Below are 27,273 nucleotides of genomic sequence, written 5' to 3' on the forward strand. Positions count from 1 at the left end.
CTCCCCAACTCCCCACCCCCCACCATCCCTCCCCTATTTCCCCCCAACAGACCCCAGTGTGTAGTGCTCCCCTCCCTGTGTCCATGTGTTCTCATTGTTCAACCGCCTATGAGTGAGAACATGCGGTGTTTGATCTTCGAAAGTAGCGTTCTTATTTGTAGAAATGCATAATAGCGTCCTAGTAAGACTTGATAATAGCTCTGGTCTTCATCATATTTTGTGATAAAACTTTTGATTTAAAATAACCTCTGATCTATTTATCATGGCAAATGGATAGACCTTTCCTGCCTGTTTTCTTTCTTTTCTTTTTTCTTTCTTTCCTTTTCTTTGAGCTTAGATTTTTAGAAGCACATATTTAAAAATCAAGTGTAGGACTGGATGCGGTGGCTTATGCCTGTAATCTCAGCACTTTGGGAGGCCAAGGCAGGCAGATCACCTGAGCTCAGGAGTTCAAGACCAGCCTGGGCAACAGCAAAACCCCGTCTCTACAAAAAATACAAAAATTAGCCGGGCATGGTGGTGTGTGCCTGTAGTCTCAACTACTCAGGAGGCTGAGGCAGGAGAACCTGGGAGGTGGAGGTTGCAGGTTGCAGTAAGCCAAGATTGCACCACTGCTCTCTAGCCTGGCGACAGACAGAGACTATCTCAAAAAAAAAAAAAAAAAAACAAGTATAGGTTGTGACCGTATGTCATCTAAGTTACCATCCAAAACTATGATCAAAATGTATTTAGACCAAACTGCAGGATGAAGTTTTATTTCTCTTTTTCCCTTCCATTTTTTTATATCTGGTTGTAAATTTAGTTAAAAACATAATCACAATTTACAAAAACTGTAATTACAAATTACAAAGAAAAATAGGGAGACAATCTTGTATTGACATCCTCTATGCATCTTGTTACCTACCAATTTTCTGTTCCATTACAAAATTCAATACTAAAATTTCATAGCTAACATTCAATATTAATTTCAACATTAAAATTTATCAAAATGATTAAAAACAGTCAATTAGAAAAAGCAATACACCAAAAATAATGGTAGTATTTCCAGGCTTCTACTGCATTGCATTAACCATCATGCAGGGAACAAAAGGGCTGTGAATTTTGGGTAGGCCACTTGACTTTGGATTCCAGGACTATGGAAATGCCAGTGAAGGTAATCTAAGAAGCATTTCCTGTTTTATAAATATAGCAGAGGGCCAAAAAAGGGGATCCCAGATTGTTTTCAAGTTACAAAAAAACATTAAAGTGCAACTTTGTCTTTTACATCTCAACAAAGTTCTGTCATTTTTCGAAATAAAGTAGAGCCACAGCTTTATAGTCATTTTCTCATCTAGAACCCCACAATTATTAACACAAATCAAACTGCAGTTTTGGAAGAGAGCCTTTGAACAGAGAAATTACTGAACAGTGATTATTGGCCATACCTAATTCACAGTTCGGAAATTGATGGTGGAGAGCTGTGTATCACGGACAGAGAAAGAGGCCTCCCAGAGGCTCTGAGGCTGCAGGTCTTCAGCCAGGTGACAGCACAGCACCCACTGTATGCACCCTGATGGCAACAGCAGGAAAGTCCATAGTCACGGTGATAGAAACAGCCACAGCTGCCAATTGGAAGACTCACTCTTTCTGGCTTTCATGGACTGTGTTTTGCACATCAAGCTCACTGTTTAGAGCTGTCTTAGCACTCTTCTTTTTTTGAGACTTTTGACTCATGTTCTTTGCGTAACTTTCTCTGTTGATAGATGCATATGGCTATGGCAGTGATGCAAAGCAAAATAAGTATCACCACTGCTATCACACCTCCAATGACTGCAAGAGTCTCTTCTGTCCGCATTAACCAAGGGCTCTCCCTCATCCGCTGGTCCAGAATGACCTGTGCCTCCCGCGAGTCGGGGAGCCAGTTCCCACCTGGGGGAGCCAGACGCTGCACCTGCCGCGCAGCGGGTCATGGGGGCCACGAGGCCGAGGACGGTGACCCGGGAGGGCTCCCTTCCATTTTTAACCAGACCGTTTTAGTATCATATGCAGTTAATCTTTCATATGATGTTGTGCTACCTATGTCAAATGACTATCTTGCCACACAAAAGCAGAAAATTTTGCAATACTCCTTTCTTTCTGTTTGTAAATTTAATTTCTTGGCAACTACTTTTATTTTTATCAATATGCTATCAGAACTTAACAATTTCAGATTGTATTATAACAGGGCATAGTTCTTTAAATATATTATGGCTATACAAAAGCACATCAAATATTTACTTTATGAAAGAGAACAGTATTTACATTTGCTCTCCAAAACAACATAAAATACAACTTTAAAAACATTTAGATGAAAATTGGAATAATCTCAACACTAAACAACTAGATCTTAAACACAGTATCATGAGGAAAACTCAGGACAAGCTATAGTTACATGATACAATGGGATTCAGGGCAATTCAAAGATCTCTGTGCACCATGATTTCACAAGTAGTACATATAAGTGCTTCTTGAAACATGGAGAAGCCATTTCAACATTTATTATTAACATACAGTGGCTCTCTGACAATATCTGCCATCCTAATATAGATGTACAGGAACTTTTAACTCACCCTAGATATATTTTAAATTATTCACATATAAACAGTTTCGCCAAAAAAGTAGTTTAAATGCCCGCATTAATTTATTCACAAGTTCACAACTGTAATAGTTCTTTCTTTTTTTAAGAGATGGGGTCTTGCTCTGTCACCTAGGCTGGAGTGCAGTGGTACAAACACTGCTCAATGTAGCCTCGGCCTCCCACGCTCAAGCGATCCTCCCACCTCAGCCTCCCGAGTAACTGGGACTACCAGAGCATGCCACCACACCCGGCTGATTTTTGTTTTTGTTTATTTTTTGTAGAGACAGGGTTTTGCCATGTTGCCCAGGCTGGTCTTGAACTCCTGAACTCAGGCAATCTTCCCACCTTGGCCTCCCAAAGTGCTAGGATTACAGATGTGAGCCACCTCATCTGGCCTGTAATAGTTCTTAATCCAAATAGTTTATAGTGAACACATATTACACCACATTCCATATTGTGTCATATTAGGTGAAAATATATCAGAAAATGAGAGTCTTCATTAACAAGGTACAACCAACGTTTCTCCAAAATTAAGTACCTTTACCCCTTTAAGTCAAAATACCATAATACCATGATATTATGGCTTTGTGCCTTTTCTGATAATATCTCAGTCTGACCTCAAAAAACAGAGAAAAAGCTGGGTGCGGTGGTGTACACATGTAGTCCAAGCTACTTGGAAGGCTGAGGCAAGAGGGTGGCAGAGCAAGATCCTGCCTCTAAAAAAAAAAGAAAAATTAAAAAGAAAAGAAAAAAGTGGGGATACAGATATGTTTGAATGGCAAAGCCATTACCTTTGACTTAAGACCTTTATCTTTGTGTTTATTTATTTATTTATTTGAGAGTTTTGCTTTTGTCCCCCAGGCCGGAGTGCAGTGATGTGATCTTGGCTCACTGCAACCTCCGCCTCCCAGGTTCAAGCAATTCTCCTGCCTCAGCCTCCAGAGTAGCTAGGGTTACAGGCACTCACCACCATGCCTGGCTAATTTTTATATTTTTAGTAGAGAAGGGGTTTCACCATGTTGGCCAGGCTGGTCTCGAACTCCTGACCTCAGGTGACCCACCTGCCTCAGCTTCCGAAAGTGCTGTGATAACAGGTGTGAGCCACCACTCCCGGCCCTACCTTTGTGTTTAAAGGAGGGTAGAGATAGGAAAACTGTAAAAGACAAAGGAAGAAACACCTTGAATTACATGTTTATGTGAGATGAAAACATTTTCCTTTAAAGCTGTGTAACTGGAAACATTTTCTGGACAAGGCAATACAAAAACACTACATTACAGCATTGTGCAATGAATACACTGCATTTCACAATAACTGAAAACTATTGGGGATAACCACCTCCAATGACTTCTGATTCAGAGGAAAAAAAAGATTAATGGTTCCAAATTACTTGAAACTTAGGTAAAATAAAAAGAAAAAAAAAAGCTTTTTTTTTTTTTTGAGACAGAGTCTTACTCGGTCACCCAGGCTGGAATGCAGTGGTGTGATCTTGGTTCACTGCAACCTCTGCCTCCCCAGGCTCAGGTTATTCTCCCACCTCAGCCTCTTGAGTAGCTGGGCCTATAGGCGTGTGTCACCACACCCAGCTAATTTTTGTATTTTTTTGTAGAGATGGGCTTCACCATGTTGTTCAGGCTGGTGTCAAACTCAAGCGATCCTCCCACCTTGGTCTCCTAAAGAGGTAGGGTTACAGGTGTGAGCCACTGAGCTCCCCCCAGAAAAAAACTATTGTTTTTTTCTTTGAGACAGAGTCTCGCTCTGTTGTCCAGGCTGGAGTGCAGCGGTGAGATCTTGGCTCACCATAATCTCCGCCTCCTGGGTTCAAGCGATTCTCCTGGCTTAGCCTCCTGAGCAGCTGGGACTACAGGTGTGTGCCACCATGCCCAGCTAATTTTTGTATTTTTAGTAGAGACAGGGTTCCACTATGTTGCTCAGGCTGATCTTGAACTCCTGACTTTCTGATCCGCCTGCCTTAGCCTCCCAAAGTGCTGAGATTACAGGCATGAGCCACTCTGCCCGGCCAAAAATTCTATTTTTTAAATGGCAGTATATATGGTATGCAATAAGATTCCCATATATCTGACAGTCTTTTTTTGTGTGAAGCGGGGAGGGCAGGGATCAAATGTAGCATATTTAATAGTGACTACATTAAAGAAAAAAATATAAATCCAATTTCAAAAGAACACTTTTTTCTTCTTTTTTAAACAATGTTTCCTTTTTATTCAAATCAATTCTAACTTTATAAAAATTTTATTGTTGCAGGATAATACAATCACTTATGAAAACCAATTGTACAATCAAGGTCTAACTGTGATAATGTTTACTAATCTAACAAGATCAAGATAAAACATTTACTAAAGGAAAATATAGATAACACAAAAAATACTATCATAGGAATCTAAGATCATCTAATTCTTTAAAAAATATTAGTTCTTTTCTGCCATTAAGTACCACAAAAGAAAAAAGTATTAGTTCTAGTTGTCTTTATACGTTGTGACAATTTATAGCAGAGTTTAATGACAGAAAAAGCAACAATGTCTATATTGGTGGTATACATTTTTTAAGATTTTTATGTGCAAGGCCACTTAAAAGATGACAAACCACAGATGAAAATGAAGGCAACAGAAAAATTCAACTTTTCACAACCAAAAAATTAGGGCAAGCTTAAAACAATTTGGAAAAGGATGTCCTAAAAGATATGTTGCAGATCTGTGTTCTGTTGTCCAAGATTATATCAATGCATAATTCTAAATCTTTCTAAAGTGTAACATTAAAAATATGTAATCTAATTTACAAGGTATATGCCCATTCTGTGTTTTATCACATAGGTATGTTTCTTCATTAGCTTTTGAAAATGGGTCATTTGAAAAGACAATAATTTTTAGGCCAGGCTTGAGGGCTCACACCTGTAACCCCCAGCACTTTGAGAGGCCGAGGCAGGAGGATTACGTAAGGCCAGGAGTTCAAGACCAGCCTGGGTAACGTAGTGAAACCTCGTCTCTACAAAAAAAAAAAAAAAAAAAAAAAAAAAAATTAGCTGGACGTAGTGGCCCGTGGTGGGAGGATCACTTGAGCCTAGGATCCTCTCACTTCGATCCTCCTACCACACACCACCATGCCCTGACTGTGCTACTGCACTCCAGCCTGGGTGACAGAGTGAGACCCTGTCTCAAAAATAAAGACAACAATTTTCATTTGAAAAATTTCATTCAGGCCGGACGTGGTGGCTCACGCCTGTAATCCCAGAACTTTGGGAGGCCAAGGTAGGCGGATCACCTGAGGTCAGGAGTTCGAGACCAGCTTGGTCAACATGGTGAAACCCCGTCTTACTAAATATACAAAAATTAGCTAGGCGTGGTGGCATGCACCTGTAATCCCAGCCATTCAGGAGGCTGAGGCAGGAGAATCGCTTGAACCCGGGAAACGGAGTTGCAGTGAGCTGCACCACTGTACTCCAACCTGGGTGAGGAGTAAAATTTCATTTCAAAAAAAAAAAAAAAAAAATTCATTCAATTTTACTTGGGATTGAAGACATATGACATGTGCTATCAATACATAAATACATAAAACTCATAGTGGATAGCAGCAAAGGAGTGGGGTAGCAGTAGAGAGGGAGTTATGGCAGATTAAGGAGAATCTGAGAATTCCCATTGTAATTATTTTGGAAATTGATGAAGATAATTCACACTTCGAAAAACTCAAGACTTTCCTTTTTCAAGAACCGAAATAAACTCAAGACACCTTGCCAGCACTTCCCCACCTCTCAACAAATTGATTACTCTTTTACACATAAAACTGAAACAGTTATGGCAGCAAAATTGAGAGCAGCAAAAGTTTATAAAACTGTATTGCAGTTTCTTTTTCTTGATTCCAAAGTGCAAGATGCAGGGTTTTCATAGTCTTTTAGCAATGATTCTCCTGTAAATAAGTCTTCATTTTGTTTGGCAAAGGTAGTTTGTGAAATAAGTCTATTCTGGTATACTGACATAAAACAAATGACATGGGTGCTGCAAAGAACAAACTTGTGTGAATTATGATATCGGATTGGTTGGTCCTACAGGGTAAATTGCAGATCCAGGCAACTGAGACCTTGAATAACAAAAAAACTTGATTTTCCAGAGTCCCTGGTTGAATGTTCAATTAGATTAACTAACTGTCCTTTCACATCTGGTTGTTCATAAAAGCAAAACCTACCATTTGAGTGTTCAATTCTAGTGTGATGTGTTTTACCATGGGAGCAGAAGCTTGAGCTTGAAAGATAATGGTCACCAGGGCTATCCCGGACAAGAAAAAAACCATCTAGCACATTTGCTCGCTTCTCTTCTGCATGTCAGCGTGTGATTGCCCCCCAGCACCATCCTTATTTTGTAAGTTTTTTTCACCTCCTCTGTAAGACTTGTCACAACTATAACGTCACGACTTTGGGCAGAATCATCAACTCTTGCAACCCCAGGAACAGAGTCAGAATCAGAATTCAAATGACAGTGCACATGGACTGGCGCTGGCACTACTGCTGCTAAATGTGTGTTGTTTTGCGCAGCTGTATTTGCGATGCTTTGTTACACAGCAGCAGAAAACTAATGGACACGTGGACATCTGCACCTGTGAGTCCACAGAAGTTCCTTTAGATTTGATTGTTCTGTATTGGAGGTAGTAATGATGAAAGTGTCTTCATGACTTGCTCTTGGGCTCTGTACTGTAACTCCTATAGGTGCCAATAAACAAGCCATTCAGGGATGCATCCACAAAGATCTCCGGGGCAACAACCAGGTCCTGCTCTACCTGATTCTCAGCTTTGGGGATAGAAATCCCAGAAACTTCCATGGGAGAACTGTCCAGATAATAGCATGAGACCCTTGCAAAGGATAGAGCCTCTTATCTAAAGGCACAGAATACTGAACATAGTCTTGAGGCATAAGTCTAATAGGTAAAGGCACATGTTCATCAAGGTGAAGATACAAGTCTTCATTCTGAAATTCTGAACTCTCTCTCTCTCTCTCTCTCTTTTTTTTTAATGAGACGGAGTCTTGCTCTGTCGCCCAGGCTGGAGTGCAGTGGCACAATCTCAGCTCACTGCAACCCCCGCCTCCCGGGTTCAAGCGATTCTCCTGCCTCAGCCTCTTGAGTAGCTGGGATTACAGATGCGCGCCGCCATGCCCGACTAATTTTTTGTATTTTTAGTAGAGCCGGGGTTTCGCCATGTTGGCCAGACTGGTCTCGAACTCCTGACTCGTGATCTGCCCGCCTCAGCCTCCCAAAGTGTTGGGATTCCAGGCGTGAGCCACCGCGCCTGGCCTGAACTCTTTAATTCACTATTTTGTTCTTTGCACGCAGCTTCAGGCTGAAGATAGTGAAAATCCGTGCAGGACCTGGATCGGAAGAATGAAGCAAGGCTTTGAGTCTCATGGTGTCATCTCCATTTTGATATGCCTCTCCTCAGTTTGTAGGTCAACAAGGCAAGGAGAGGACTCTAGTGAGGACTGTGGACGGAAGCGGACCTTATTGGTCTTTGAGCTCTCACATCTTTAAAGACTGTTGGTGCTGAGAAGAGAAAAAGTATCCTCATCTGGCAGAACTCCCAGAGGGTGCGCTCCCCTTGGTTGGTCTGCTTTTGTTTTGCAGAAAGCTGCCTTTTCAATGTACTAATTAGGCTTTCACTGTTTGATTATTCTTTTTTCATCTTTTTTACCTTTTTCATCTTTCACTGTTGATATCACAGGTTGCCATATCAGCTACCAAATAAGAAATCATCTTTTCCAAATTCACTGTGTGTAGTGATGGTTGTTGTACTACCATGAAATCAGTTTTTTCTTAACTTTTATTCAGGTTACAAGATTTCTGGAAGGTTTTAAGATCAATTTTAATTAGTCTTTGTGACTGGTTACTTCATCCAGTGGACCAATTTCTCTCTGGAATATTAGCCCCACACTTCTCAAGTGCCTGTGCCGCTGCATCTATGTATTTCTTTGGCTTCATTTAACCTTTGGAGCCATTTTTTTTCCAGCAGCAGCGCGGCAGCAGCCACCAACACGGGTCTCGTCCAGCTCTGGCGCTACTGCTGCGAAATGTGTGTTGTTTTGAGCAGCTGTATTTGTGATACTTTGCTAGACAGCAGCAGAAAACTAATGCAACATCAATGGTGTTATTAGGGTGGCAGAGTTTGGGAATGGAGTTGAAGACTCAGCTGATTTAATTACAGTTGATTCTAAATTTAAAATTGCACATAAAAGAAAAAACCTGAAATCAATGTCAACAACAGCAAAAAAACCACACAAGCACTTCCGTCAATGTCCAGATCAAGCCTTCTTCGTGACCCCCTGCAACCTGACCTGTTTCCTCTCTAGAGATTCATAGACAGTAATATGTTTTATCATCTAAATAATAGTCTTCTGTATTGCCCTCTAGTGCCTTTTTGTGTCTACCTAACTAGGCTTCAGGTTCCTTGAGAGGAGGATTTGTTTTGTTCATTTTTGTGTCCCCCCTCACCCCCCACAGTATCTTGCACATAGAGAATCTAGTAAATGTTACTTATTGGCTGAACAAGTAGGAGAATGACCTGCATTTAGCAACAGAAAAAGTTTTAATTAGCTAACACCCACTCATCAGCAAGGCCTAAACATCTGCCAGTGAAACCTGGGAACTCTCTTCTAAAAGTTGAAAAGCTGCGTTTATTTATGACAGATGGGGAACTTGTAGTGGGTGTGTGTATTGGGGGAGGGGTTTACCAGTTAAATCAAATTACAAGAGGTTGGTGCCCAATTTTCAGGAGAGTTTGTGTAGCGATCTTTGTCTTTTTCATTGCATGATGTGACTTGATTATAGGATGGAAGAAATTAGCATTATGAATTTTCTCTGTGCTCATTTCCATAATTGTTTGTCGACTGTTTTGAAGAAACTTAAGCAGAACTTGAGAATTTAGTTGTTTAAAAAAATGTAGTGAGGGGGCTAGGTAGCAAAAACTTTTTGAAGAAATTCATTGACCTGCTTTCTTAGATCAAGGACTTTTTGAAATAAGAAGGCTCTCAGAGATCCACCTTGTAGCCTCCAGTGGCTTGTAATAATTTCTTGCTGATGTGGCAAGCTACCTTAAATCGTTTCTAGAACAAAAGATGAGGTATAAATGCTAGTGTGACAAAATGTCTGAACAGTGGACTTGAAACTGCAGGAGGATCATAAGAGCCGATTTGTTCAAGGAAGTGGAGGCAATTCATGACTCAATCTAGACGTGTGGTTTAGGCAGATGGCAAATGAATTCATTTGTCATTGTTGGTCTGCCTTGAGCTCAGTGGAATCGCCGATTGTGACAATTTGCAGGGCTAGTTGGTGGAAATGAAGTCACAAATCATTTGTTGGTGGAGGGGAGTCGTGGATTTTGTTGAACATGAATCACCTTTAACATTTTTATAGCTGCCTTCTGAGTCCAAACGCCCGGCACGCCCCCTGAGTTATTAAGTATTTGCCCTATCACCGTGGGCAGGAGTCTCCTAAATACCAAAACGATTTTGAAATTTCAGGCTATACGACAAAACATTGGAGATGTCTGCATTCAATTGGCCCTGTGAAAGCATCATTCTTTTTCATCAAAGTGCTGAAATCGATGGCTAAGTTACAATGAAGAACAGTTCAAATCGGAACCCTCTGTCTCCTTTTGAAAAGCTGTCTTTGCGATGCACTCTTTTGAATTAATTGGCTCAGAATTGATCCGCGAGACTCGTAACCATCCGTTTTTGTAAGAATAAAGTTGATGAAACTTTTTTAGACGCCTTGGCATTTATGTTTAAAACGACACCACCGGCTAAGTAACAGACTCTTCTTTATCGCTGTGGGAAAAATGTATCCGTCTCGTTTGTGTGTTTGTTTTTACCCTTCCGCTACACTCTTAAGAAACTTGGCCGCTCCCGCCCCGAAGAGTGCCCTAACCCAGAGTCAGGTTGACAGGGCTGATCGCATGCGCGGTCTCCACCGTGGTGTTTGTCGCAACGGGCGCTGCGCGGAGGACTACATGGGATCTCGACTTTGCAGCTTAAAGTCATTTTGTTGGCGGCGCTTGTTACCGTCTACCTCCGCGCGGGCACTTGATTGTAACAGAAAGTAGTTCCGGCCCGTGTTGTTTCGGCCGAGGAGCCGTCGCCGCCATTTCAAGATCGTGCTAGGTAGATGGCCAACTAGAGTTCCTAGGGTTCGAAGCCTGTAACTGCTGCCGCCGCTCAAGCCCTCCAGAGCGCTGCTACAGCTGCTGCCCTTGTACTACTACCTCCAAATACGTTCTTGCCGGTAGTGGCGGCAGCAGAACCAATTACCTCTTCTTTGCTCTCCCTCGAGAAGCTCCAGATGGCGTCTTCCGTGGGCAACGTGGCCGACAGCACAGGTACCGGTGTCCCGTTCTACCTTGGCAGATGCCCCCTTGGGGTCTCGCGCCGTCTTCTGCCTTACATCACTCCCTACCTTCCCTCTAACCATCCCCATTACATCAATGACATTCATTGCTCAGCTTTTCGTGATCTACTGGCATCTGATCAGATCGGGTTTTCCGCTGTCGTCCGCTCCCCGAACATTTCCTCCTCCTCCCTTGCTTGCTTTTTGCTCCCTTTTTTGCTTTGTTTTTATTTCGTAAATGTTCTAGCTTTCCACTCTCTCCCGGCGCTTCTATCACACGTGCGCGCTTAGAATGTCGTGGAATGGACTGCATTGGAACCCCTGCCCTTTTACTTCTTTGCAGCCGTTTTCTCCATCCAGCTCATCACTTCTCCTTTTTTCCCTCCACCTCCCCCTCCAGCCTTTTCCCCTTAGCCAGATTTGGTCCTTCTCTACCAATCTAGGGCGGGGGTGCCGTTCCGATGTAATCATATCCTCACTTTGCATCACCCGAGAAGTAGCAGAAGCTCGTCGATGGTGCCACAAGTCACCTCGAGAAGAGGGGACATTGAGCAGCCTCCCGCTAGGCAGTGCCTTTCTGGTGTTCTTTCGGTTGAGCAGTCCCAGTTTAGATTGGAAATTTCCAGGGGTTTCCTTTGCCATCGCCCAATTCCACTGCTGCCCCCAGCCTGGATTTCCCACCCTGTCCGCGGGGAACCACACCCTTCCCTTCGCGAGGTTGCCAGCCCTACTGTTCACTTCCTATCCTTGGGGGAGAAACCACCCCAATGCTGCTGCTTTGGCGTTGACCACCCTGCCCGCCCAATTCTCGCTTTGTGTTACTTTCTCGATGTATTCCTCCGCCGCCGCCTCTGGGTCTGCCATCCCCATTCTTCAGCCCAGTATCTCTTTATTCACAGGGTGTATATTTTTTTTAAGTTTCCATCCCTGCTTGAAGAGTTTGTAAAGCAACTGGAGTGTAGCTGCACAAGTACCAGGCGGTTGCCCTTTTAGACAATTCAGTCGCGAGCATTTGGTACTAAAAAAATGAAAACAACCAAATTATAGGAGTGTCCTTCAGCTGCCTTTCCATATTGAGGCGATTTGGGGCGGAAGGGGGTGGGGAGTTGGGCTGCGCTTCTAAGGTTTCCCGCGAGGTTATTTTTTTGGTGGTTTCTCAGTTGAGCTGTGTCGAGGGTTTTAGTTACTTACTGTTTGTGGACGTTGTGCTGTAAGTAGTAGGTGAATCGTCAATTGTACCTTATCCGTAATTGTAGGGAGTGGGATTAATAATTAGTCCGTGCTCTCCTCCCCACTCCTCCACAGTGATTTTCAAAGGTTTAAGATTCTGTACTGGATTCTGTACTAGGCTTGCCCTTTTTAATGTGTTATTTTATTTGAGGAAGCTGTTTCAAATGTTAAAATACCAGATAAGCGGCATTGAAAAGTGACAATGTGAAAATAAGGAGCTAGGAAGTTCTAGAGACTTAGCTAAAATGTAATTTTATAGTTTCTGTTAGAGAAAACCTCCCAGATGTGGATTGCAGATCTCAATGCTCTTTGTGTTGGTGGTCAGCTGTGCATTCTGTCAGGAAATTTACTTTGCTTTCCTCAGTATCCAGAACACTCATCAGCTCTAATGATTGGGGAGCTGGGCTCAAATTTGAACTCATCACTTTAACCTTGGTAGAATTAAATAATTAGTCCATGGTTTCCCATTTCAACGAGCTAGTGAAGTGCTATAGTCGAATTCCCAGTTTAAGTATTTTCACTTGTGACAAGCAGTTGTTTTCCCTCTATGGGCTTTAGTTCTATCCTTCAAAGATCTTTATGTATCTGCATTAAGTCACTTGCAGCAAAGTGCTTTTATTCATTCTTTTGCGCTTTATCAAATATCTTATATTTTAGCTTCCACCCCCTCCCAAATGTTTTGATCATTGCAGTTGCAGGTAAACTGCCTTGTTTATATAGGCTTGTTTACAATGTCTTAATCCTTTAGTCTATACCAGAGCTCTTTGGAAAATGTTAGTGCTAAACCAACGTGGGTGAGATTTAGCCAATTTAGTCCCCTTGTGAGCTTGGGATGGTAGAGGAGCAGTATAATCTTGGGTCTTTATTTGAAATGTTTAATGACCCCTTTAAATATTTTGGCTCTTGACAAATGACAAACATCTTGTTTATCAGCTGTTTTAAAAATAGCACTTTGACTTTTCGGTTTTTTCCCTCAGGCTCATTTCTACGTTGTCCTTTTAAAGAATTAAATTGTGAAATATACAAACACATTGATATAATTTAAAGAGTTAACATATCTGGTGTCCTTACTGAGGTTAAGGTTAAGAGATAGATTATTACCAGTATTCCACTTCCACAAATTCAACCTCAAATAGGGCACAAAATATTGTTTCCCAGTATGTTAAATTCTGATCTTATTAAATCTTTGTGACCTTACAAATCACATGTTTAATATTTTGTTTATGTTAACTAAGGTATGAGGAATAATGTTCAGTGAATCGTTAGATGCTACCTATGATTTATAATTTAAAAGTACAAAGTATTTTTGGTCTAAAATATAATCTTATATGGAAGTAAATATTCCTTTCTAGTTTGGGAAAGAAAGTATTAATGGGTGAATTCTAAAAATACCAATTCTGCACTTGATGTTAACTTGGAGATATAAATAACGTGCAGAACACTCTAGTGCTTTACATAGTTTCAAGCATTTTCATTTTTAAGTTAAATATACCATATTTTTACATTTTTTTGTTTGCATTTCTAACTTTTTGTTTTCCCCCCTCCTTCCCTCAAATGTTTTGATGATTCTCCAGAACCAACGAAACGTATGCTTTCCTTCCAAGGGTTAGCTGAGTTGGCACATCGAGAATATCAGGCAGGAGATTTTGAGGCAGCTGAGAGACACTGCATGCAGCTCTGGAGACAAGAGCCAGACAATACTGGTGTGCTTTTATTACTTTCATCTATACACTTCCAGTGTCGAAGGCTGGACAGGTAGGAGATGTGGGGGTACCTGCTGGTGATTGCTGCCTCTGGGTGCTGAGCTTGAAAAATGATACTTTAATATTTGAACTTGAAATTTTTCCAGTACCGGGTTTCAACTGAGCCGCCAACGCACATCTCTCTTGCCCACTTGTGACATGCCCAGCTGCCAGTTTTCCTCCTTCCTTTTGTGGTGGTGGTTATATTATCAGTGTGACTAGGGACCTTTTCTAGATTTTTCTACCTGGGTCTGCTGCATTCCAGACTCTGTTCAGGTAATAAATTACTGTCAATGTATATCTGAGCATCCAGTCTCCCTTTCATGAGACCTGTCAGTTTGAGGGACTGAAATGCTCAGAAGTGATGGTTACATATGCTGTGGCAGGAGATGCATACCTGAAGTTGCAAATGCAGTTGTTAAGTTGTTATGGTGTGTTGCTTTTAACTTCAGTTGAATTAATCGAAAGGGAAGAACTTGTGTTCCTGTCCTTTTCATAAGTTGTCATTTAAAGATGTGCATCATTAAATCTTAAGAAATGAAAAATGACACTCATTCACATAGCTTTTCATTTTTGATCTTGATCATGATTTCCAATGTGGTAGTTTTTTTTTGTTTGTTTGTTTGTTTGTTTTGAGACAGAGTTTCGCTCTCGTTGCCCAGGCTGGAGCGCAATGGTAGGATCTCAGCTCACCACAACTGCAACCTCCACCTCCCGGGTTCAAGTGATTCTCCTGCCTCAGCCCCCAAGTAGCTGGATTACAGGCGCGTGCCAGCACACCCGGCTAATTTTTTTTTTTTTTTTTTTTGCTAGAGAAGGGATTTCTCCATATTGGTCAGGCTGGTCTTGAACTCCCGACCTCAGTGATCTGCTCGCCTTGGCCTCCCGAGGTACTGGGATCACAGGCATGAGCCACCGCGCCTGGCCAATATGGTAGTTTTGTAACAAGACTCTAGTTAGAATTAAAAAAATTTTTTTCGAGATGGCGTTTCACTCATGTCACCCAGGCTAGAGTGCAGTGGCATGATCTTGGCTCACTGCAACCTCTGTCTCCTGGGTTCGAGTGATTCTCCTGCCTCTGCCTCCTGAGTAGCTGAGATTACAGGCGCCTGCCATCACGCCTGGCTAATTTTTTGTAGTTTTAGTAGACTCGGTTAACCATGTTGGCCAGGCTGGTCTCAAACTCCTGACCTCATGTGATCGTCCTGCCTCAGCCTTCCAAAGTGCTAGGATTACAGGTGTGAGGCACTGCACCTGGCCAGTAATTTTATTTCGTAAGAAAAAGCTTTCCATTTTGAAATGTAGAATACTTCTACTTTTGAAAATCTTTCCCAAGTTTTTCCTGCTATGCACTAGTTAAAAGATAAGGTATTATATAATGAGCAGTAGCACAGATCTCCAACTGTTTGAGTTGCATATGGGCCATACCTTCTTTTCTGTAACATGCATACCCATGCATTAACACTTCTCGCCTTTTCCAGATCTGCTCACTTTAGCACTCTGGCAATTAAACAGAACCCTCTTCTGGCAGAAGCCTATTCGAATTTGGGGAATGTGTACAAGGAAAGAGGGCAGTTGCAGGAGGCAATTGAGCATTATCGACATGCATTGCGTCTCAAACCTGATTTCATCGATGGTTATATTAACCTGGCAGCCGCCTTGGTAGCAGCAGGTGACATGGAAGGGGCAGTACAAGCTTACGTCTCTGCTCTTCAGTACAATCCTGTGAGTAAAATTTTAATGGTTATTTTCCCTTCCTAGAAACCCAGAAAGAAACATAGTGTGATATTTCAGACACTAAAGTAGGTTTTCGAATGGAATAAAGTCAAAAGCTTAGAAATGTTTATGTCCTTAAAATGGTGAAATTGCTTTTAGCTGGTCTGTGTTGTGCTAAAATATTTGTTTTATTTAGCAAGTTATATTAAAAAACATAAAAATTCTTATTTCAAGAAACTACATCAATTTTAAAATAACAGCTATAAAGTACAGGGCACATGACTTTTTTCTGTTGTGGTTAACTGGATAAATTCTGATAAGTGTTTGCAGGTTAATTGATTTTCAAGGAATAGTGGCTAATGGGTCTTAATCTGTAAAATCTGTAATATAAAATGGTTTAAAACAAGATGCCAATATATGGATTAGTGATGTGAAAACTAGGCTACAAAATTTCTTCCTCAATATCTTAGTTTCTTTTCTTTCAATGTAATTAGAAGTGATAGAATTTAGATGATACTACTTACACTGGGCTTTCGATTAGTTTAAAAATTTTTTTTGTCTAAGTTGCAGATGTGTTCTGGGAACAAGTGAGGCCCAGCTGGCAGACCTTAAGTTCATACTGTGTTTAGGATCTCCGAAAGATACAAAAACATAAGACTTTCCCTCAGAACTTTTGATGTAGTTAGAGAAAGTAGATGTAAACTTAAGAGGTAAGTGATAGTGGAATTATAGAAATCTAGAAAAAGTTCCCAAGTTACATTGTCAACATTCAGTTTTGTAACCAGCCTGGAAATGGTTAATAGTTTATTTTAGCTACCATTTACTGAAAGTCTGTGTGGTCAGACACTCTACTGACAGCTTCAAATTATTGGTCTTAGTTAATCCTCATAATAATTCCTAAACATAGATGATATTTCTAATTTTACCAATTTTTTTTAAAAAAACGTGGACTCAAGTTATGTGGCTTTCTTGGGATCACAAAGCTAGTAATGAAGTATTAATAGACATTAAAAGCTGAACGTGAATATCTTCAAAGCAAATGTTGAAGTTAAATAAAAGTGGGATGATATGCCCAGAGGGCACCCACCCATCAAAGCAGCCCTGGAGCACAATTCAAAAACCATTGATCATATCCTGCTGCCCCTTAATCTCCATTTTATTGGTTAAGAAACTGAAACTAAATTTAGTACTTTGCTCAAAGATCCGAAGTCACTTTTCATGATGACATATATTAACAGTTTTTTAAAGTTAATTTTGAGAGTTTAGACATGTCCTTTTTAAAAAATCCATCGCTTTAAAAAAATTTTTTTTTAAGAGATGGGGTCTTGCTATGTTGCCCAGGCTGTACTCAAACTCCTGGGCTCAAGCAATCCTCCTGCCTCAGCCTCCAGAGTAGCTGGGACTACCGGTGTGTTTCACTACACCCAGCTTCTAAATGTATGTGTGTGTATATATATCTATATATATATTTTAAAAGATGGTGTCTCGCTATGTTGCCCAGGCTGGAGTGCAGTGGTTATTCACAGGCACAATCCTACTGCTGATCAGCATGATGTTTTGACTTGCTCTGTTTCCGACCTGGGCCGGTTCACCCCTCCTTAGGCAACCTGGTGGTCCCCCACTCCCAGGAGGTCACCATATTGATGCCAAACTTAGTGTGGACACCCGATTGGCATAACGCATGATATCCCAGAACTCTTGGGCTCAAGCGATCCTCCCACCTCAGCCTCCCGAGTAGCTGGGACTACAGGCACGTGCCACTGTGCCCAGCATGTATTGGTTTTTGAATGAATACAGTGAATACCTCCAGTTAGCACTCTTGGAGGTAGCAAATGAAACTAATTTCTTGTCTGTCTTTTCAGAGATACTCAGTGTGTGTATATATAAATTTGAGTGACTTTATAAGTTTTATTGCAGTACTAATCTAGCTAGTTACCCACATAAAGTTTTAGAGAGCCCAGTATGTGTTACCACTGGGCTTTGGAGCCTATTTTTCCCAGGGCTCACCTCTACCCAGTTGTCACAGTAAGTTCTTTCCCTTTATTAATCAGGTTGATTCTACTCTTGTTGATTGCGTACCCTCTTACACAGCTGTGGTCCTTACCATCTTTAAGTGATGCCCTTGGGTCAGGTTTCCAGTGTCCTGTGTGTGTAGCAGAGCAGTCATTGCTACTGATAGTATACCAAGCAGTAGGAGTATGTTGAGAAGGAAAACTAAAGTGAGAGATAGAACCATGTCCATTTAATATCTAACCTGCTGTTAACAGGAAGCTTATTGTTGTACCCTACTAAGGAAGTGAGATAGCGCTAATATAAATCATGGGATTACCTCTTAAATGCATTGAATGGCCATGTGTTCTCATCTGGTTCTATGTTTCTTCCAGTGGAAGGTGCTTCTTTACTTATTTATTACTGTTTTTACCAATAAGAATGAAAATGGGATTGTGCAAACTCCCTTGATTTCAACTAAATGTGTCGTAGTGATCATATTTTAATTTATTTCACGATATCTAAAGTTTTAATTAGATTTAAACTTACTGTCAAATGCCCATTGTCAATTCAGTACTGGTAGAATCATGAGTCTGTTCCTTATGTTCTTGTTGACAGTGCTTAAATGTATCATTAGTACATTGTGAGCCTAAATCACAGATGTAGTTGGCATTCTATGAAAAATGGTTAAAGAAGCTCAGGTTATTTTGGTTTTGCAGCAGTGAAAGAGTAGAATGTTAAGGTAATATCCTTAGTAACTTTGGTAACTGTTTTCAACAGCGTTTATCTTTTTAAGTTAATAGATATGTCAATTTAGAAGTTGTTCTCTGTGACTTGATTATAGAAATTATTTTTGAGACAGCTATCTCATTTTTTACATTCTTAATTCTATAATGTTGGGTGGTTTCATAATTTTGCTAAGACTTTAGTCTGTCGTATTTTTTTTTTTTTTTAAATGGAGTTCCGCTCTTGTCACCCAGGCCTGGAGTGCAGTGGTGCGATCTTGGCTCACTGCAACCTCCGCCTCCTGGGTTCAAACGATTCTCCTGCCTCAGTCCCCCAAGAAGCTGGGATCACAGGTGCCTGCCTCCACGCCTGGCTAATTTTTTGTATTTTTAGTAGAGACCGGGTTTCGCCATGTTGGCCAGACTGGTCTTGAATTCCTGACCTCAGGTGATCCGCCTGCCTCAGTCTCCCAGAGTGCTGGGATGACAGGCGTGAACCACTGTGCCTGGCCATTCTGTTGTATTTGAAGGTGCTATTGCAGATAGCACCTTGCAGTGGCAGCACATGTTCTTTTACATCATGACTCACTAGAGTTGCCTATATCTGGCAATTCGTTTTACAGATTATGTATAAAATTGTCCTTTGTATAATGGCTATAACCCTGAGTTTTAAACAGATCTGTTTCTGAATCTGTAGGTCATTGAACTGTTGCTTGTGCTTTGATTGTGGATGCTCAGAACTGAGAGCTGCTGGCATCCTGGCCATCATGTGTGTTCCTGTCATGTTATTTATTACTGCTGAGCCTCACTTATACAGCTGCGCTGTAGAAAACCATACATTTCTATTCCTCTCTGTTTTGCTTTTTATTAACATTGCTGTGCAAATGTCACATTTAAATACCTGAGTACTTATTGTGCGGGCAGTGCTTTGTTAGGAACTGGGGAGATGTGTTGTGTGGGAAGTTGCGGGTGATAATGTAAGACAGGATCTGACCTATAAAGGAAAAAATGGTGTAAGCTCCTCGGATGATAATTGTTGGAGAGTATTAATCAGAAGATTTCCTCGAGTGGGTGCTTATAACCTAAGCATTCTGTAGGAAGGTAAATAGCAAGTAGACTTCCTTGGCTGAAGTGGTGAGTCAAGTAGTAACAAGAAGTGAATGTAGTAGAGGAGAGTCAATTGGAAGATTTAGAAAGAATAGAGAGGCTTCGGAGTTTGAATTTAATTTGAGAGGCAATTGAGAATTACTGTAGGTTTTTATCGGCCTGATTTTACTTCATATGTATGTATGTGTCTAGATGTTGTGGCTGGTGGGGGTGGGAGGCTCTAGGAGCAAAGGCAGGAAACTGATGCAATCTTAGGAGGAATAGTTCTATAGGAAAATCTTACTCATTTCCATCTCCTTACTTTTATTCACACGATTTTCCCTTGTATACTGTGCTCTCCTTCTTTGTCTATTAAAACCCTACTCATCCTTCAAGGCCCAGCTTAAACTTCTCCTATGAGCTCATCATTTATTTCTCTTAAAATTCCTTACTACTGTGTGGGCATTTAGTGTGTGCCTTGTCTTTTCACATAGATTGTAAGCCTATGTAAGATGATAAGGATTCTATTAATTTCTTTTCCCTACAATTCCAGGCATGTTTTTGAATTGAATAACAGTTTGCATGAAATGTATTAACCTGGGATGGATAGAATGGGCTAGCTTTGAGAAATATAATTGTCAAAAACGTTTTGATTTGACAGATGAAGCAGAATTGAAGTCTTAGGTTTTGAACTTTTGGGAGAATGGTGGTGTCCTTGCATTTTCTAGAAATTAGCTGTTTATGCACATATGTTTGGATTCCCAAACAGGAGAATTGGATTTCACTGTTATATTTAATATGACATTTTGGCTTTTTCTAAAACTGCCTGATTGATTAGCTTATAGTAATCTTGAAGATAATCTATTTTTAACTGTGAGCATTGTGTTAACTTGATTTAGTATGCTGTGATGGATCTAGATGATAACAACCAAATATAGATAGATAGATAGATAGACAGATAGACTGTCAGGACTTAAGTGGCATCCATCCAAGAGTTTATAGAAACTAGAGGGTAATAAAATGACGCAACAGTTGGCTACCACGTATAGCCATTACAGTCATTTTTGGAGACTTTTGATTATTATGGCTTAGAAAAGGCACAGGAGTTGGTCAAAGTCCAAACATATAACCACAATTATCAAGTAGTAGAAGGAGCTTGTATGAATGAATTGGATTATGCAGTCATGGTTTGCCAAACAGGGGTAACCCTTTAAGTTTAGAAAAAACATAACCATACAAAGTAGATAGCAAGATCATATAATTCATTACTTCTGAGAGTATAGTGTTAAAAAATGCTTAGTCTAATTAGAGGAGAAGTCAAATAAGATTAATGGTACCTTTGATGTTTTGAGGATTAGTATTAGCCTTTTGTGCTAGAAGTGATGGGAGACAACCTTACTCTCTAGAACATCAGTCACTGCTTGAAGGACAGTACTGAGTCAGGGAGATCATGGAGCTGACCCAGTATGGCTGACTGTAAGATTGTTGTGTGGCAGCCTATACTTTGTTGGCAGACTTTTTGGTTCACCTGATGTATGATACTATGCAACCACAAAAGCTGTTTATCAAAATTAATCAACTGATTCTGGAAACCATAATACAGTTACAGAGCAAATCATATGTATGATGATTCTTTGGCATAGTTGACAAAATTTCACTTTGTAGGACTTAATTTAAGGCTCTTTCACCCACGGAAGAGTTTGGAATAATTAGCATACTTCCTGTTGTCATTGTTTCTGCTTGTTGACTGATAGATGTGACTGACAATGGCAAAATAGGGCAAATAAAAATTTAAGCTCTCTGTTCTGATGAGTGTCTCATCCTGATGAACGGACTGGTGAGTCAGATGACTGGCAGGCAGCACAATTGAGCTGCTAATAAAAAGCAGAGTCAACTGCTTTCATTATTCACCCACTCAACTCTAATGGCACTTAATACTAATGAGTAATCTAGTGGCAGGTGCCAGGATTGAGGCTTTGGTTGGATGGTAATCCTTTTGCCCGATAGTGAAATGAAGTCAGGGTTTCTAAATGTGCCTGTCAGCCTAAGAGGGTAGGTTTGCTCATAGGTAGTCATTTGCTAAATATGGTTTTTTCCACTCTGGAAAATTTTAGGTCCTTGATACAGGAGTGATTCATCATAACCTTGAATATCATAGTTGGACAAATATTTGAGATATATATGTATTTCTTTTTTTTTTTTGAGACAGAGTCTCTCTCTGTTGCCCAGGCTGGAGTACAGTGGCATGATCTCTGCCCGCTGCAGTCTCTGCCTCCTGGGTTCAACCGATTCTCCTGCTTTAGCCTCCCAAGTAGCCGGGATTACAGGTGCGCACCACCATGTCCAGCTAATTTTATATTTTTAGTAGAGATGGGGTTTCACCGTGTTGGCCAGGTTGGTCTCGAACTCCTGACCTCAGGTGATACTCATGCCTCGGCCTCCCAAAGTGCTGGGATTACAGGCGTGAGCCACCATGCCCGGCCCGATATATATTTTTAGCGTGACTGACATTTGGGGAGGAGAGAAGCTCTAGTAAGGTCCTGTAATCTTTTATGTGAAACTAATGGGGCCAAATGCATTTCAAAATTCAGAATTTTTGGATTTTAGAAAGATAATGCCATATATTAAAACACCCAGACGGGTCTGGAGCAGTATCTTCTTGTAAAACACATTTATATTTCTGCAGCAAAAGATAGGCGTATTCATGCTAAGTGAGATAACTCAAATCTATAAATAGTTTCATGTCACTTAAGGTCAGGTTTAACCCTCAAATGAGTTTTTGGAATTTTTTGGGATTTGGAATTGTGGATGAGGAGTTGTGGTCCTGCACTGAAGTTTGTCAGGCAGTATCTTTAGTTGATAGAATAAAGTGGCAGGGAGCTAGATGCTTAAAAGTGATTTCAAGATATTTTTAATTGACAAAGCAGAATATAATTAATGACAGAGTGTCTCTGGGTTTCTAGGATTTGTACTGTGTTCGCAGTGACCTGGGGAACCTGCTCAAAGCCCTGGGTCGCTTGGAAGAAGCCAAGGTAGGTGTTTGATAGAACACATTTAAACATCAGTGTTACGAAAACTTGTACTTTTTGCCAAGTCTTCAACTCTTCATTGAGCTATCTTCACAAAACAGTCCTTTGAAACTGAGGAAAACTGACGGCATGAATCGCCTCAGACTAGAGCAGGGCCAGGCTTTGGCATATCTGTTCTAAATCTGGGGTAAAGCAAGAACCTGAACATTTTGGAGCCTTTCTGCTGAGCTAGACCATCTTTATAACAATGGGCTCCGTCATGATCTTATGTGGGAATAAATAACATTCCTTCAAATCTGAGGCTTGCCTGCTGGTGACAAGCAGAGCGCCTGTGATTTGGCTCAAGACTCCTATATGATGCAGGTGCCATTGAAAATGCTGCTCTTCTAAGTCCTTTGTGGCTTGTAAGTGGAGAAGAATTTCATCCAAATGTTACCCTGTAATACTGGCATTTAAAATTCTTATTTAACCTTCCTCCCTTCATCTTCCTCACCCTTTTTACAGTGGAAGAAAGGCTGTTAAAATGATTGCAAATTAATAATTGGAGCATCCTGTCCCTTCTTGTCCCCACTCCCTTCCCAAGTTCCTTTTTCCTCTTTTCCAATCCTAGTTGTCTACCTTCTTTTCTTCCTCATTTCCTTCTTTTATTCCTTCCCACCCCAACCCCTTAAAAAAAAGGTCAGAAGGACAAAGCTGGTTTGTTTGGGAAATGGACTGATCGAAAGAAAACTTGCCAAAGTGGAAAGGTGGCTTTTAGCATTCTGTGTTTCCAAATAATGAATTTGAACACCAGGTTGGGTTAATTAAAGCTTTTGGTATAATTTAAAATTAAATTTATAAATGCAGTTGTCTTGTTACAAGCCACCTTACGCAACCGCGCTGCAGGGGTGAGGAGTGGGGAGAAACCAGAATGCTTCTGAAACTCCCACCTGTTGCTCTGAGCCCCACGCGCATGCTAATGCGTGGAGTGTATGCGCAGCGTAGCTGTCTGTTTGACTGCTTCATCCAGGGAGGGAGAAGGCTTTTCAGCACCATCTAATGTTAAAAGGCACTAGTTTGAAGTGCGTAGCTCATAAATTCTGCTGACATTTTGGATTAACCTTATGTAGGTTGCCAGCTAATGAATTGTAATTGATTTCAATCTTAGCTGATAAATCTAATTGGTAATTTATAGAACAAACATTTGATAAGCTCCTATTAATTGTCACCCCACCAAGCGGACAGCTAACATGAATTGCACTTCACTGCAGCTTTAGAGATCGGTTTAGGCTGAGACGTTGCGCCTGCCTTAGGTTGCTGACTTCTTTATTTCAGAGCTCTGGAGACACCTAGTTTGAAAAATGTTATTCTGTTTTTTGTGAGAACTTAGTAAACAAGAAAATACTCTTGAGTGAAATGCAATGTATTTCTTTTGTAATCAGTGCATTTAAAAATTCAAGCCAGCACATTCCTAGTAGATGGAAGCAAAATTAAGTTGTCTTTGTAGAAAATGAAGAGCCTTTCTTCCAGCAAAAATCCCTGCTGTATGCAATAGCCCTGATTAACCCTGTCCCTTCTGCATGTTTCCCATGTTACAGACTTGAGACTGTCCTCATTCCCATATGTAATAGACATCCAAAGAATTTCAATTGCTTTGTTGAACTTTTACTAATGATCTTGTTTTTATTTTCTCTCTTGTTTTTGGTTTTTCACCATTGATATTGTATTTAGAAGGTTTCAGGTGGGTGAAACCTCCTATTCCATGCGTAAGGTGCCTCGCTGAAGGGAGCTCGAGGCCTGGATCTAGGGCAGACACACAACCTCCTCCTCCTCTTCCAGCAAGGAACGCACCGAAAAGTCACATGATGAGAAATATGGTAACGGGTTTGTAACTGCCACAGCAAAACAATTTGCCTCCATGCCTGAATCTTCTGTCTTGTGGCTTCAGAAACAGCTTAAAATAATTTTATTTACAAGCAAGTTATGTAAGAGAATGTTTTATACTATAGCCACAATTCTGTCAAAGATAAGTAAAAGTTAATTGATATTAAAATTATTAGAGATAATTTACTTAGTAAAAGCTTCTAACTCTTCTTGTTGTTCATTTTTTTTCCTTTTTTCTTCTTTGTTTGGATTGCAGCATTCTGCTCTTCTGATGATGAGCTGTGACCCTGCAGTAGCGCAAAGGCTGCGCAGCGTTAATGCGCATTGCGTGCGAATGAGCCCCTGTGAACGGTTGACTAGATGAGTAATCTGATTGACTGGCTCCCTCAGTCCTATTCTGTAGCCTTTTTGGATAAAATTGGGTTTTAACATACCTCGAGTCCAACTAATCTCATTAAACAAATATTCTCTATGGGCCTGTCTAGTAGATTAATGGATCTGGTTGGCCGTTTGCTGCGTCTAGGGGTGTTGTATGTAGCGCAGCAGTTCGCAGCGATTGCGCAGTGCGATGCTGTTAGGTTGCGCAAGCGATGTTTGCGCTCGCATTACAGGGACCTCAACCTAGGTGCAATCCTGTCATGTGAGGTTTCAGCTTCAGTCCTCCTTGGGAGATGGGTATTGTGAGAATGCAACTTAAAGCCTGGCTTTGTGATATCCAACCTGGCAGAAAGACATTTTTCTCCTCAGTAGCATAGTTTTGACGTTAGTGAGGAACATTGTTGAAGAGCAGCATTTCCCAAAATGTGTTTCATAGTATTTTAATAAAATGCCCAATGAAAGAAGAGTTCCATGGTCAACTAAGTTCAGGGAACCTTGTTATACTGTTAAAGGATTAGGGAAGTCCTATAGTGAAGAAACCTGTTTTCCGAATTTATTTGATCATGAACTTCTTTTTTTTTTCAGCCATACCTCTTAACACCTCATAGAACACACTTTGGGAAATGGTGGGGGTAGGAAAACTTGGCCCCAAGTTGCACCCTCTAGATAGCACTTAAAAACATGACAAAAGCCCTTAGTTGTTTGGGTAAGAGAACTCCAGCATAGAGTCTTATAGCAACTGATTTCCTAGTTAAGTCCCAGTGTAAGGGTTGGTCTTTGGTTGGCAGAACTGAACATGGTGGTTTGCACTTGGGTTCTGGTGGCGCAGGCGCAGGAGCAGCCAGCTGTGGCAGCGCATTAGTTTTGGCGCAAGCGAGCCTATGCTGCAGGGTCACTTTTGGCTGGTCAGAGAAGGAATAATGATATCACCTTCTTCCCCCCCCTCCAATCTTTTTTTTTTCCCTTTACAAATTTTCCCCTTTCCCTTTACCTCCTTTCCCTCCCATCTTCTTTCATTAACCCCTCCTAAGGCATGTTATTTGAAAGCAATTGAGACGCAACCGAACTTTGCAGTAGCTTGGAGTAATCTTGGCTGTGTTTTCAATGCACAAGGGGAAATTTGGCTTGCAATTCATCACTTTGAAAAGGTTAGTCATTAAATTAATAATGGTATTTTTGAAGTGCTTACATGTGTAGAGTGTTTTTACTAGAACTAAGTAACAGGTCTTAACCAGTCATATCTTTCTCTGGCAATATAGGCAGTACATGACTTACAGCAAACAATGATTTGACTTAAATATTTTTTCAACTTTATAGTGGTGCAAAAGAGATACACATTCAATAGAAATCTTGCTTTTAGTACCCATGTAGCCATTCTGGTTTTCCCTTTCAGTAGAACATTCAGTAAATTACATGAGCTACCCAACACACTATTATAACATAAAAAGGAGGCTGAGGCAGGAGGGTCACTTGGGCATGGGAGTTAGAGGCTGCAGTGAGCTATGACCATGCCACTGCAATTAGCCTGAGTGACAGAGTGAGGCCCTTTTTCTAAGATTAAAAAATAAAAAGGTACCATAAAGACACATGCATGCATATGTTCATCACAGCACTTTTCACAATAGCAGAGACATGGAATCAACCTAGATGCCCATCAACGGTGGGCTAAAGAAAATGGTACATATATGCCATGGAATACCATGCAGCCATCAAAAATGAAATCATGTCCTTTGCAGCAACATGGATGCAGCTGGAGGTCATTATCCTAAGTGAATTAACACAGGAACAGGAAACCAAATAACTGCATGTTTTCACTTATAAGTGGGAGCTAAGCATTGAGTACACATGGACACAAAGGGGAACAGCGGACAGTGGTGCTTGCTTGAGGGTAGAGGGTGGGAAGAGGGTGAGGGTAGAAAAACTGCTTACTGGTTACTATGCTTACTACCTGGGTGACAAAATCATTTGTATAGCAAATTGCTGTGACACAGTTTACTCATGTAACAAGCCTGCATGTGTACCCCGAACCTAAAATAAATGTTGGAATTAAAATAAAACTCATATTAAATTTTACAAAAAGGGCTTTGTGTTAGATAATTTTGCTCAACTATAGGCTAATCTAAGTGTTCTGAGCATGTTTAAAATTATGCTAGGTGGGCCAGGTGCAGTAGCTCACACCTGGGATCCCAGTGCTTTGGGAGGCCGAGGAGGGCAGATCACTTGAGCTTAGGAGTTCAGGACCAGCCCGGACAACATAATGAGACCCTGTCTCTACAGAAATTAGCTGGGTGTGGTGGTGGCGCTCCTGTAGTCCCAGCCATTTGCAGGGCTGAGGTGGGAAGATTGCTTGGGCCCAGGAGCTGGAGGCTGCTGTGAGCCTAAATTGTACCACTGTGCTCCAGCCTGGGCAACAAAGTGAGACCCCATCTCAAAAAAAAAAAAAAAAAAGGCTAAGCTAGGATGTTTGGTGTTTTAAATGTATTTCAACTTAAGATATTTTCAATTTATGATGGGTGTTTCAGGACATAACCCCATCCTAAGTTGA

At 40.9% G+C, this 27,273-nt stretch overlaps 1 protein-coding gene across 4 annotated transcripts in view; it reads left to right on the forward strand.

The window, feature by feature from the left end:
• Positions 1-10,692: 10,692 nt before the first annotated feature.
• Positions 10,693-27,273, forward strand: part of OGT (O-linked N-acetylglucosamine (GlcNAc) transferase) — a 42,011-nt gene continuing 25,430 nt past the window's right edge. Inside the window, exons 1-5 of one of the 4 annotated variants that reach the window (XM_032255930.1) lie at positions 10,693-10,962; positions 13,775-13,955; positions 15,424-15,667; positions 22,422-22,490; positions 25,760-25,876. In XM_032255930.1, the coding sequence (XP_032111821.1) occupies positions 10,926-10,962; positions 13,775-13,955; positions 15,424-15,667; positions 22,422-22,490; positions 25,760-25,876 (648 nt within the window). In that variant the 5' untranslated portion in view covers positions 10,693-10,925. Of the gene's footprint in view, positions 10,963-13,774; positions 13,956-15,423; positions 15,668-16,222; positions 16,369-22,421; positions 25,877-27,273 lie in introns of those variants that run through there. The other 3 variants (XM_032255931.1, XM_032255933.1, XM_032255932.1) reach the window with 3 other exon arrangements.

Source organism: Sapajus apella, unplaced genomic scaffold (genome assembly GCF_009761245.1).
Source record: "Sapajus apella isolate SASKATOON/1434 unplaced genomic scaffold, GSC_monkey_1.0 scaffold91, whole genome shotgun sequence".
NCBI classification, from domain to species: domain Eukaryota; kingdom Metazoa; phylum Chordata; class Mammalia; order Primates; family Cebidae; genus Sapajus; species Sapajus apella.